At 47.3% G+C, this 13,758-nt stretch overlaps 1 protein-coding gene and 1 pseudogene across 1 annotated transcript; both read right to left on the reverse strand.

Moving 5' to 3' along the window:
• Positions 1–2,397: 2,397 nt before the first annotated feature.
• LOC115310696 lies at positions 2,398–6,255 on the reverse strand (annotated as a pseudogene).
• Positions 6,256–6,430: 175 nt separating this feature from the next.
• Positions 6,431–10,572, reverse strand: LOC115310695. The gene is made up of 2 exons (XM_040217102.1): positions 9,864–10,572; positions 6,431–7,137 (listed from the first exon to the last, which is right to left on the reverse strand). The coding sequence occupies exons 1-2, from the start codon at positions 10,570–10,572 to the stop codon at positions 6,431–6,433; spliced, it is 1,416 nt and encodes a 471-aa protein (XP_040073036.1).
• Between the last annotated feature and the right edge of the window lie 3,186 nt (positions 10,573–13,758).

Here is a 13,758-nt window from a genome sequence, read left to right on the forward strand (position 1 = left end):
TCACTACGCCGTCCACGCCGACGATCACCACCGACGCCATGTTTGCGGATAGAAGGAGCCGGCTGGCCCGCGACCAGCACGACCGGCCTGCAACGCGCGGAGATACGTGCGCTTCCGCGCATCCCTGGGGAACGGGAAATTCACCCCCCGCAGAGGAAGGCAAGGAGAAAACGTAGTCCCTTGTTTGTGAAATGATAATTGCAGTATCGCGTATTCTAAACTAGAAATATTTTACGTCTTGTGAAATTATCATGCACAACATATTTAAATGAACTGAAAATTGTTTCTTTAGCGAAACTTTACAAGGACCGCCAAAATTTTCAAACATACGATAATTTCATTGGTCCTCGCAAGTACAGAAAAGAGTCCGCACGTATTTTATTCCTGCCTGATTAATAGGTGGTTCTGCCTTCTCAAACTGAAGATACTCATTAACTGACACTTCCATAATGCCATCGCACCAAAAAGTAGCTTCTCCAAAAACCGTGTGAGTGCCCCTTTAAGGAACTTTTTTTTTGTCGATTACATTTTGGTATAGGCCAACAAAGAACCGAGACGACCAAGACGCGCAGCACTGGCTAGAGAATATTTTATTGTTGCAACTCGCACCAGTTACGAAAATCTAGACGACCCGCGCATTTAGTATGTTCCAGGCAAAAGCATGGATGGAAATCAGGCTGGAAAGCATCACAAGTTGTCACAGGCACTTATTTAGCCAGTCTGCCTGTGACCGTCGATTTCGTCACTATTCTTGCCCTGGACTAGCACGGTCGTAATCACAAAGTCACTAAACGCTTGTGCTTGATTGAGGGACACTGCATTCGGTGCAGAACGTAGTTTTCTTGCTGTTCTGGACAGTGACAATAAATTTGATGGATGTATTTTAGCCCACAAAATTGTATTTAATTACAATTGTATTTGAAATACCCACGTTTTAGTATTTAAATACACACGTCAAATACATTACCCAATTTGTAATTAAATACAAATGCAAAATACACAAAGTAATTTAAATATGTATTTTAAATACTTGTATTTGAAATACTGCCCATCCCTGTAAAAAAGTAACTACGAAAGTAACTTCAGAGTAACTCGCTACCTTTTTTTACAGTAGCTAATAGTTTACTCAATTATTATTACAAATGCGTAATTTCTACTCTACTTCAAAGGTTAGTCGCGATAAGTATTAGTTTTAGCGAAATATATGAACGATGACCACGTGGGAGCAGGTTCGAAAACCGGTGTGCAGACGGCAAATGTCCGTCTATTTTATTTGTAATATTCTACCACCTGTGAGTTTAGCTCTAAAAGAATAGACAACTAGTTTTTGCTAAACGTCCTTCGCGAGCTAGGTTTCAAACATTTACACGGTTAAAGTTTAAACAAATACCGTGGAAGCCAATACTGGCAACTCCCGCGGAAAACGGGCGAAAAGTGATTGCAGCCCCCCTGGCGAGCTCGGAGTCTACGCTAGCAGACAAATTCTCCAAAATGCATTGGTTTTGCCTATCTCCGTGCGAGGTGACCAACGAAAAAAAAAACTGTCAGGGACATTCGCTGCTTTGAAAGTAAAAAAAAAAAAAAAAATGGGTGCCAGCTCATGAGTGAAGGACATTCTCTTCGCGTGGGGAAGATGTTACAGCTTTCTGGGTGCAATTTCGGAGTTCTCCGGAAGAAAACATTCTGTCACAACTTGTGTAAGCCAAGCAAAACAGGAATGTATGCCTTCGCGCTGTTTCGTGAAAAGGACAATGCACAAACATTTCAGAACATAGCTTCGTTTCAACTTTATTGTTCTTATCAGTCAATTCGCTTTGTTGTTGCAATTCCCATTTCTCATGAATGTCTTGCTTATAACCGTTTCGTCGAACAGGCGAGCTGGCTAATCCCGTTAAGATCGTCTCCGGATGAAGAAGCAGAAGTCAATTCCGAACGACGTACGTTACGGCGATGTCAGTATTCTCCGAAAGAAGTCGTTGTGCATATGCAAATCTGACGCGATTATAGATTAACAAAAGCAGAGTTACGAAAAAAGCAGACTTCTCGCGCTTGCAAAGAAAGAAGGGGAGAGCGTCGTAGCCCTGCGAAAAAAAGGTGATTTCAGTCACGTTATTTACAGTGCACAAAATTCCGATTGTTAGCGCGGGGACGACCAACATCTTCTGCTTTGCTGCTTCTTTACTTCTACGATAAAGGCCGACACCCGTTGAACCGTCTCCACTCCTTCCATTTTTGAGTCTTCTTTCTTTTATACTTTTTGAGGGGACCGCCCCTCTGCCGCGTTATTTCTTCCTATATGTATGAGAAACGTTTATTGGGCAAAAGACACAACTGGCAGTTGCGCTAGGGTAGCGCCAGAGGGGGGAGGGGATGTTGGGCTATTCGGGTAGAATCTAATTAGATGTCGTCTCCCAGGCCGGTCTTCTCTAGGCAGGTGAGGACACTGCCCAGGATGATTTTTCTTCTCGCAGCCTCCCCGAACGGGTTGAGCCAATCTTGAAGCGTGGGTGGTCGGTCATGTGGTTCGAGTTGTTCGAGTGTTGCGTGTCTTGCCTCATCGTGCTGTTTGCACTCCCTCATGAGGTGTTGGATGTCGGCAGGTGTGTGCTCCTTACAGTATTTGCACTGATACGGATCCAAAAAAAAAATCTGGATTTTTGCTAGCTTTTTTTTTGTCTTCCCATTTCTTGAGGACTGACGGAGTGATCGCTGATCCTGTTTGAAGCTTTCTTAAACGAACCGTTTCATCCCTTTTGAATCCTGATGGCATTCCGTACTCTGCTTCTTTCTTCTTGTGTGCAAGCATTTTCTTGATCGCATTTTTGGCGATGTCGATGGCTCTTATTGGGTCATAGATGCCAGGCCTGGGGTTTTCCTGTTCTCCGGTATTTTTGCCTGGTGAAGGGTGGGAAGTCGTCAGGCCACTGCAGCAAAGGTTTGAACGATGAAGCTCCCTGGCAGCAGCGTTGACGATCTCATTTCCCTTAATCCCCTCATGTCCGGGAATCCACCTTATGGAGGTTTTAACATTCTTCATCTTGAGTTCAATGGCAGTTACTAGGACGTCTTTAATCACAGTGCTTGTTTCGAGGTGCGTTTTGCATGCTCTGATGACATCCTGCGAGTCCGTGAAGAAGCAGAAGTCAATTTCGAACGGCGTACGTTACGGCGATGTCAGTATTCTCCGAAAGAAGTCGTTGTGCATATGCAAATCTGACGCGATTATAGATTAACAAAAACAGAGTTACGAAAAAAGCAGACTTCTCGCGCTTGCAAAGAAAGCAGAGTTGCTCGGTAACGATTCTCCTATGTTTTGTAGCGCAGATGCAATGGCCCTGGCTTCTGCTTCTTTTGCTGTGCCGCAGGTAACGGTTTTCGTTTTCGTAATTTCCTCTCTAGGGACATGCCATGCTATTGCTGTTCCTTCATCTGAGTGATCCGCATTGGTATAGCATACTGTGACGTTGGGATCGTCTAGAAGTACTTCCACTTCAGCTTCGTGTTGCTCAGCTTTCCTTGTTACCTTTGCCCATTTTTTGAGGGATGGGCTTGAGCTCGGTCACAACAATTCTTTCCCAGGGTGGGAGGTGATCAGGGATTCTTCCTTCATCTTCGCAGTCTCTGTCTAGTAGCTCGCCAATGTAGCGTCCTTGTTTTGTATGCTTAAGCTTGAGGTTTTGTATCTCTTCCTGTTGTTCCGCCATTTCCGCAAAACTTGGGAAGGGAACACACTCGTGGAGCTTCTCTAACTTGGTGTTCCTCGGGAGGCCAGAAATGCACCTTCGTGCTTCGTTTAGGAGGGTTTCCAATTTTGCCATGTGTTTCTTCTGTAGTCTGTAGAACCGCAGCCCATACAGCACCTTAGATATGAGTGCCACTTGTACAATGGTTCGGGCAATACGCTCTCCGATTCCTCCGAGCTTGTTTGCTATTCTTCTAATTATCGATAGTCCTTGTTTCCACGTGCTCGTAATCTTTCTGATCCAGGTTGTGGGGTTAAGGCTGGAGTTCAGGTGAATTCTAAGAATTGTGTGTTCTTCGGTTTTATTAATCTTGTCTCCATCGAAGGTGAGGTCTGGTGTAACATCTTTCCAACCGTGGCCGAACACCACGAATTTTGTCTTCTCCGCAGAGGGTTTCATGCCGGCTTCTTTGAGGAATTCCTCGATTGCGGCTAGTCCTCGCTGCAATGTTTCCATTTGTTCTGCATTTGTTCCTGTGACGGTCCAGATGGTGACGTCATCAGCATATATTGTAAAAAAAAAGTCCGTCGATTTCTTCAAGCTCCCATGCAAGGGGAGTCATAGCTAAGTTAAAGAGAGCTGGCGATAGTACCGAGCCTTGCGGTACCCCTGTTTTGTTTTCCTTGGTGTTACTCTCATGGGTTCCTGCCTTGATCTTGTATTTCCTACCCTGAAGGAAGGTTTTTACTAAGTTTAGCGGTCTTCCAACAATGCCTTGGTCTTTTAGCGTTCTGATTATTGTGGTGTGGGGTAGCAAGCCGAACGCTTTTTCTATATCTACTGTCACTAGCATCCTTGTCTGGGGGTGTTTTGGCTTGTGCTTTAAGATGCCTTCCCTGATAAGTAGCAGGGTGTCATGTGCTCCAAGATTTTTCCTAAACCCAGTTTCGGCAGGGTGGTAGATGTTGAGCTTATCTGCTAGCCAGTCGATTCTCATCAGCGTCATCCTTTCGACCAACTTGCATAGGGCAGACGTGAGCGATATTGGTCTCGTGTTTTGAGGTTTGTCAGCAGCCTTGCCAGCCTTTGGGATCGACGGGACCCATGACAGCTTCCATTCTTCAGGCATTTTTCCGTTCTTCCAAATCTTATTGATTTCCTCTAGAAGTATTTCTTTCGTTTGATCAGGGAGATTCTTGAGCATGCTGTTGCTAATGGCATCTGGCCCAGCGGCACTTCGAGTCCTGCTCTTTTCAATCGCCGCCTCCATTTCCCACATTGTGAAGTTTGCGTTGTAATCTTCCTCATCGTTGATCATCCCCGGCTCATAGATGGTTTCGCTAGGAACTTGTGCCGGTTGTGGAAAGAAAACGTCACCTGTCTCTTCCAGCACTTCTTCTATTGTTTTGTCGCTGTTGAGTGCGATGTTTGGTACTGCGTTTGGTTCTTTTCTTTTGCCCCGCATAGAGTTGCATATCGACCACATTTTGGCGAGAGTCGTGTGTTCGTTAAAGGATTCGCAAAGGTCCAGCCAGTTTGTCTGGTTCAGCTTGCTTGCATATATCTGTGCCTCTTTTACCAGCTGGTTGGCTTCCTGGAGATCTTTCCGCTTTCTTTCTGCTCTATACATGTTCAGGTGTTTCACTCTTTTTTGCCACAATGACAACAGTCTCGTGCCTGGGGTGGGACCATTTACATCAATGAGTTTCCTTACTGTAGCTTTTTGAGTTGCTTCCCGGAGCGCGTGCGTGAAATCGTTGATATCTTGAATTTGGTACTCAGTACATACAGCCAACCTGAACGTGTTCCAGATGACTGTTTTCGATTCTCTCTTACGTTTTTCGACTCCATTTTCTTTTACGCCTACTGTAATGGGGTAATGGTCACTGCCCCATGTGTCATCTTCCCTTCTCCATTCTACCACGGTGAAGTTTGTGGTGACGGTGAGATCTGGCGTAGAATCTTGTTGCCGCTCGCTCTGTCCGACTCGAGTGCGCTCTCGTGGATCGTTTAGTAGCGTGAGCCCCGCGCTGCTTCATTCCTCGTATATGTCTTGTCCCTTTTTTGTTTCATCATCATGACCCCAGTAGCTGTGTCTCGCATTGAAATCACCACCGATGACTATATGGTGGTCATGGAAGTCCCTCATCATCTGGCTCATCCAACTATTGTCGTCGTCTGCGTTCGTCGGTCTGTAGTATGCAGATATTAAGATAATTTTCTTCAGCCCAAGAGTGGTTCGCACTGCCACCACTTCTTGCGTTTCTGTACACCACATTGATGTATCTAGTTGCTGATGCGGGTAGCTCTTCTTGAGCAAGACCGCAGCTTGCGCCCTGATTTTTGGGACTCCTCCGCGTATATGTACAATTGATGGGGAGTGAAATCCCCGGTAGCCTCTTAATCCTATGTTCTTGTCGCCAACTTCTTGTAGTAACACAGCGTCCCTTGGTTCGTCGTTCAGCTTCATATTCAGTTCCGCTTTTTTAGTATTGAGGCCTCGACAGTTCCGCTGAAGTACGTTAAATGTCGTAGCTTTATTAGCACGCGCATTTGTGGGTTTACGCTGCATGCTGAGTTGGTAGTTGCATGTTCTGCGTGTTGAGTTGTGCTTCTTGTGCTTGAACGTGCCCGAGGGCTAATTCAAATTGCTGGCGTAATTGTTGTATCGCCGCTTGCATTTGTTGTTGGTGCTGTTGGAGAGCCTGTTTCAGGGCTTGAATTTCTTCCCCTACGCCGCTCTTCATCTATTGCGGTGCTCGTTCTTCCTGCTGTGCCGAGAGGACTGGAATCGCCTGCCTCTGTTCTTGTCGTTGTTGCGCTTCATGTCTACGCTGCTGTTCGGCTTGTCGTTTCTCTTCTAGTTCCGCCAGTCTTTGGTGACGAAACCTTTCTTCTTCCTGTTTTCTCTTTTCAATTTGCACCCGCGTCGTCTCGATGCGCCTTTCCTTCTCGATAAGACGTCGTCTGATTTCATCCAATTCCTTGCACATTTCGTTAAGCTGTTCTTCTGTCAAGTTCGAAGAGTTTACTTCGTGGCTTTTGTGGGGCCGCATCATGTTGCCTTTCGTTTGAAGGGATTGTTGGTGCGTCTGCTGACCGGTCGTGCCCTGCGACAGCTGCTCGAGCGGAGGGAATTCCTCCACGTTTTGAAGCGGTAAGAATCGGTTCCCGTTGGTTCTACCTTGTACTGTCTCACTGGTGCGGGGTGGTGTTGTGATCTTCTTGGTTTGCGTCAGCGGCGCTTTTGCTCTCTTCTGAAGACGCGTATCTGCATTTTTCTTGGCCAGCCAGCCGCCGTCTAGCGCTGTGTGGCCTGATACCTGGCAGTTTACACAGTATGTGTCTTCGCACTGCTCCTCCTCCGGGTGTGTCTTACCACACTTCTTGTACCTTTGTTGCCCTGTACAGACTGCTGCCTTGTGCCCGAACCCGTGGCATTTGAGGCAAATGACTGCCGTCGCAAGCAAAAAAGCGCCGAAAAAAATACAGGGACACAGACGAAGGGAAACAGGACAAGGCGCACTCTCAACTGATGTTTATTGAAAGTTCACACGTTATATAGCCACACACACACACACACAAAAAAAAAATCTTTTCTTTTCTATCTACTCAGCCCGCGTTTCAAAAATTAAAACTCATTTGTAGACAAGGATACCGACGTGTCACTTATACAATTCTTGTCTCTGGTCCTAATTGCATACGCCTCGTGTAATTCCCGCGACACTTTATCTTTGTATCTAGCCAAAATCTTGGTGTCATTGAAGGCCGGGGTGCAAGAGCATCTATTGCAATGAATTGCAAGATGCCCCGAAGGCGTCGTTCTTGAAGAGGCAGCGTGCTCTCGGGTGCGATCATTAACGCACCTGCCCGTCTGGCCCACGTGTGTCATCCCACACGTCATGGGGATTTCATAGACGACGCCAGTGGCACATTCAACGTACTTATTTCGATGTTTGGTAGTGCAGGGATCTGAAGATGGCTGTGGTGAATTGATCTGGCGACAAAGTCGCGCCATCTTATTGGGTGCTGAAAAAGCTACCGGTACATTGTAGCGCTGGGCTACCTTTTTCAGATTGTGCGTTACATTGTGCATATATGGAATGACAACAGGCCTCGTGGTCGGTCTATCGCTGTTTGATTTCCGATTACCTTTAATCTTTTTGATTAAGCTTTCAGCCACTTCAACCAAAGCTCTCAACGGAAAACCAGCCCTCTGCAGGCGTTCTATCTGACCCTCGAAGCTGCCTTGCGCACTGTGCAAACATGACTTTCTGAGAGAAGCCCCCAGGCACGAACTGGCTATGCCCCTTTTCACTACCTTCGAGTGGGCGGAATCAAAAGGAAGGATGCCCTTCCTAGTTCGAGGCGCGTACTTCCAACAAACATGGTCCCCAAAAAACGACAGCTCGAGGTCCAAGAATTGCAGTTTGCTTTCTTTTTGTAACTCATGCGTGAATGTCAACCCGGAGCAACACAATTTAAACACGTCTAGCAACTGAGAGACTTCACTGCAAGGGGGCTTCGCCGAGCGGCTAAGGATGAGGAAATCGTCGACGTACCTGAAGATCTTCACATTGTCATCGTTCGAAATGTTCAAAGCGATGTTTTTTCCACAGCTGCCTAGAAAAATGTCACACAAAACAGGTGCAACACTGGACCCGATGCAAACGCCTTTTCTTTGCACATAAAGACCCCCCTCGAATGACGCAAACGTATGTTTTAAGTAAAAAACCAGGAGCTCAAGAAAGCTATCAACACTGATGCCCGAAGAATTCTGGAAAGCGACAACTTCGTTCTGGTCTATGCATTGTCTCACCGCCGAGAATAGGGGTTCATGAGGAATCGAGTAAAATAAATCCTCGACGTCGATGGAAAACCCACTGCGCATGCACTGGCCCCCTTGCCTCAAAAATTCAATGACACATTCTGAATTTCGCACTATGAACGGGTCATGCAACTCAAGCGCGCACAACTGTTTGCGCAGGAAATTACCCATGTGAAACTGCCAAGCGCCTCTTTCTGTAACAATGGCCCTAAAGGGAACTTCAGGCTTATGTGTTTTAGCAGTAAAGAATATGTCGAGGTTCAATTTCTTACTCGACTTCACGCTCTTTAGCAACCCCGATAGTTCCAATTTGCTGCATAAGTCCTGGGCCCGAGATTTCACCTTTGACAAGGGTCCCGGAGAGACTCGCTTGAAATTCTTGTCGATGGCCTGGCTTGCCTTCGCACCGTACAGAGCGGATGGAGTAACGACGAATCCTCCTTCCTTGTCAGCAGTAACCAGCTTGAGGTTGTGTTCCGAAAAGTAGGTGACGATGTTGCTGGTCTTGAAGCTTCTCGTTGATTGGCCAGCGGTGCGTTGGAGAACGTCCACGCCGTCGGCCACGCATCGTTCTTGGTGCTCAGGCACAGCCAAGCCGCCCATCCATCTCACCAAGGACAGCTTTGTGACGGGGCACAATCTCGGTTCCTGGCTAAACTTTGGTCCGTGGTCTAAGGCAGACTTGATGTCTGTGGTAAAGTGGCACCTCCAAGAATGGTGACACCCTCTTGCTTCCTGACGCTACCGGCACTCTTCTTCACCAGCGAAGTCCGGACTTGCTCCCAAAGCACATCTGTGTATTGTGCCGCTGTTCGAAGGTGTTTTCTGAAGGCTTGTTCCGCAGCGTGTGTCCCGGCACCAGAAGAATAGCACGTGATCTTCAAGCAATCCCTGTACCTCTCAACTTGTTTCCAGGTCTCAGACCGGAGAATTCTGCAAATTCTCCTGGCATGACCAGTAGAAGGCTGGACTCCGTTGAAGAGGGAGGTCACTTCACATGGATAGCATCCACGGCGAATGGCATATGAAAGGTGTCTGGCTCGACAGCACGAGAGGGCGATAAGGTTAATTAATGGATAAACGGATTGATGGCTGTTAGGAGAACATAGAACAGAGCCCGTTGCAAAAGAAATAAACTGCAGTAAAGTGGAGATTTGGGCCAGTTGGTTCATTGCAAGCAAAAAAGCGCCGAAAAAATTACAGGGACACAGACGAAGGGAAACAGGACAAGGCGCACTCTCAACTGATGTTTATTGAAAATTCACACGTTATATAGCCACACACACACACACACACACACACACAAAAAAAATATTTTCTTTTCTACAACATCAACATGTACACGTACAGACCGACTGCCGTCGGTCTGTACGTGTACATGTTGATCAGCCTGGTGCGGTAGCTTATCTTTCTAGGGATTCCCTCACCATCGAAGGTAAGCAAGAATGTGCCCTTCTTGCCAATAGGTCTGGCATGAATTATGTTGTGGTAGTCGGAGTCGGAGTTCTCGACAATGTCTTGTGCCGTCGTTTCAGGCTTCATGCCGTGAATTACACCGCGAGGCATGGTGCCCGTAACCGAGCGGTAGGCGCATGCCTCCACAATCCGGCCGTTGTCGGTCACAAGTGCCTTGAGTTGCATTATGTCCCTCGCATGCCTCTCGTCGTAGACTGTTACGGCAATCGTGTTGTTCCTTGGATTAACGACGTTCGAGAGCCTGTCTCGGTTACATGGTACGATGAGTACCGCTCTGATCTGATCAAGTAGCAGCTTGGGTGAAATGTCCGTAATCCTGATTTGTTCTTTGGGCTTGAGGACAATCACCGTCTTTGGTAGGTCAAAACGTTCTATTCTCGTACCTTTGGCCGGCTTGGGCTTCTTGTAGTTGACAGTTGACCACCGTGCATTCCCGTCAGCTTCGTGATCCTGTCGTTCATCATCGTCGTTAGGCTCCCTCGCCTGGTCTGTGTCCAATTCGTCCGCACTGTCGCTGCAGGCGTCGCTGTGAATGCGCTTCTTGGGGTGTATCATCCGTCGTTCTTCTTGCGGGTCTTCTTCCATCCCGTTCTTTTTGACAGAGGGCCGGTCAGCCCTCTGCCTCTCCTCCATCAATGCCAAGCGTTCGGTTGGTAACACTTAGGCCTAGCATCGGCGGCTTGCGAGGCGAGTTCAAAATCGTCAGGCTTGAGTATTTTACTCACCGCCTCTTCCTGGAGCTTCCCGTTGATTTCGGATGGCTTCTGTTCCTTATTTCAACATTTGGTTGCACTAAATCGGTCAAATATTGCGTCAGACCTAGCAAACTAGCGGAGCTCGAAAAGAACAACTTTCCCTCCAGATAGCTGTTCTTCCAACTCTATTTCTTCCTCCTGCTTATATGTTGCTGTGTATATTTTTTTGTTTTCTTTTTGCTTTCTTTTTTTGCCCGACGTGCAAATTATCGCGTATCCTTGCTTTGTTTGGCTTAGTTTTTACTCCCTTTCCTTCGCTTCGGCGCTTACTACCCCCGGTTCATCTGCTACGCTAGGCCCGGGCATTTTGAGGGCCGTCTGCAACTTTGCTGTTGTTGTTGTTTTCTTCCACTGTCGTCTGCGATAACCTAGCTCCTATTTTAGCCTTCGATAGAGTTTCTAATCCAAAATCGTAATACGTGCTTTTTGATATTTATTAAATATATTACGAAGTGTAAGCTCGTTATTCATTTTTATTCGAATTTTATTTGTGTACTCCGGCCGGCACGTCTGCTACGGGTCATCGTTTGTTGATCAACCGGCCGCATTCAAGCATACACCAGAGCATACTTAGAGATGGCAGGCATGCTATGTGCTGCCTACCATTGCAAGAACAAGTTTGTGCGATGTGGTGGAAAATCTTTCTTCTGCTTCCTACGTCAACCTACGTACACCTACATCAACAAGTACTTGAATGTACTTTTAAACTACTTCATCAAGCGAGCGAACGAACAACCCGAGAAAGTCACTGGAAAAAGAAATTCGATAGCAAAAAAAGGTGACTCACTGCTCGCACATATAGAAGATTGCTGCCTGCGACCAAAACAATTCTGCGACTCTTTTTTACCATGCAGTGTGAGCTGCACTACGTTATTTATTTCCCCTGTTTTGTTTTTAGTTCGTACCTACGCCGCGAAAGCAAATAAACAAACGTACAACAAGCGGCTGAGAAGAAGGGACGCTTTCTTCTTTTTTTATTAGTTTCGTCTGTTGCTTCCGCTTTGTTTGTTGTGAACTTAACACCGGTGGCGACCACCAGCTATTTATTTGCTGCTCTCCATTTATCTTTCTTTTTTTTTCTATAAGCGCCACAACGATCGTCGTCGTTGAAAGAGTTTTTTTGCCAGCTTCTTTGTTTCATTCGCCGTTGTTCGCTTCTCTTTCCCGTTTCTTTTTATTTTCGTCGGGAATGGCGACACCATCTTTTCTGCAAAGTTCGGTAAGTGTTTGCACGGTCATTTTTATCCTTGCTTCTTGTTTTGTTTTCATGCTCCAGCAGCTCGTGCGATTTCTCTGGTAATATTAACATGTCGATTTTGCATGTTTTAATGATTACGACGTAGTTCGAGTAGCTAAACGCCTTTTTTCCGCTTCCCAGACGCGTTTCAAACGCGTGTGATCCCCTGAAAGGCGTTTGAGACCGCTAAATAAACTGCTCTATCTTTGTTTATGCGCGTGTTGTTATTCGATTGTCGTTGCAGTTGCGATCAGTGGATTCCACTTTGCAAGCGGACTGACCGTATAAACTTTTTTCTGCTGTTAGGGTGACGAAACGGGGCTCGTAAAGCTCGTGGATGTCGCGGAGCCTATACTTTTCCATTGCGTCGACTGCTTTCGTAGACTCCGAGTCCGCTAGAGGCACCACTGTCGCGTTCGCCGCCGCTCCTATGGGTTTTCGGAGGAGTTTCCAGTATTGGCGAAGCTATATCGTATTTGGTTCAAACCTTACGAGGTGTGCCCAATGTGCTGGTTCTCACAGCCTGCCCTGTATTTATCCTTCCTATTCTTACCGAGTTTCGAATTTCTCCGTATCGCACGTGCCACTCCAATATAGGAAGGCATTTGTCCTTAGTGGCGTGTTTTTGGCTCTTCGTTTGTAACGTGAGCCACACTGGCCGAGGTTGAGTAGTTTCGCGTGGCTGGCATAATGAGTCGTGCTCCGTGCTGCTCAATCGCGAGGAGCAGTGATGTCACACGGCGCACAGCTGGCGCGCCGGAGACGCCGCCACCGCGGGCTCCACCGCCACCGCGCGCGCCTTGCCGGGCTGCGCAAGCCCGAGGAGCAGTGACGTCACATGGAGCAGAGCTGGCGCCCCGGAGCCACCATCGCCGCGGGCTCTGCCGCCACCGCGCGTGCCTCGCTGGTCTTCGCATTCCAGAGGAATGACGTCATAGCCGCGGCTGACACAAGCAGACGCCGAGGAAAGCTATACAGACGCTAGTTTACGCTCGTGGAGTGTACATGATGGAACACTAGGACGCCGCTTCACGTCACCATTAAAAGGAGCACTGACAGGCTGCTTATGCTAGCCGAGGTTTTTAGTTGTATGTGACATATGAGAGCCCAACTACCCAGAACAAAATTCGCGGCTTGAAATTCGGTTTCTTTCCGCCCGAAAACCGTCGTTCGAGAACTGGCCGGTTTGAATCGCGCTCACTCTCTTTTCTGTGGGCACGGGCCGTTTTCTAAGGTTTCGACGCGACCACCAAATTTAATCAAAGTCGTGGGTCATTGAAGAAAGACAGTCAATATTAAAAATAGAAAAAAAAATATCAAACCCATTTTTTGTGGCTTCGAAAAAGCTGCGAATGCGTGGTTGAAAAAAAAAAGGTAGCACAGACAACCGGAAGCATTCTGTGCGTTCACTGCGTAACTCTCAACATGGCGTCGTTTCGCGTATCGTTGGACTAGCGGATGGCAGAGGACGACGGGCGTTGACCTCTACTTCAGGACTATCGTTACGGCACCGGCGAATTCTGTTTTCCTTCGAAAAAGAAATTTTCGACCGATCAAACGAACTGATATTCATCTCGTACGACACGCCCGACCAGCAAGCGGATTGCACGAAGATGTCGCCGAGTCGTCGTCCCTTCTCGTGGCTGAAGACATCGCTCGCTCAAACGCCGAGCCCGAAGTGTGTACTTCGAGTTGAATACACACGCGTACGGTTTCTTTACGAGGTGCGAATATGGCTGCGTGGTGCTGCCCGACTTCAAGGCGGGAGTGCATGTATTG

This window comes from Ixodes scapularis, unplaced genomic scaffold, assembly GCF_016920785.2.
Source record: "Ixodes scapularis isolate PalLabHiFi unplaced genomic scaffold, ASM1692078v2 PGA_scaffold44__24_contigs__length_19508400, whole genome shotgun sequence".
NCBI classification, from domain to species: Eukaryota; Metazoa; Arthropoda; class Arachnida; order Ixodida; family Ixodidae; genus Ixodes; species Ixodes scapularis.

Coding starts and splice junctions, on each gene's coding strand:
- LOC115310695 (XM_040217102.1), bottom strand. CDS start 10,572: ATGGAAGAAGACCCGCAAGAAGAACGACGGATGATACACCCCAAGAAG. Junction 7,138..9,863: donor GTACAGACCGACGGCAGTCG/GTCTGTACGTGT, acceptor TTGCGACGGCAG/TCATTTGCCTCAAATGCCAC.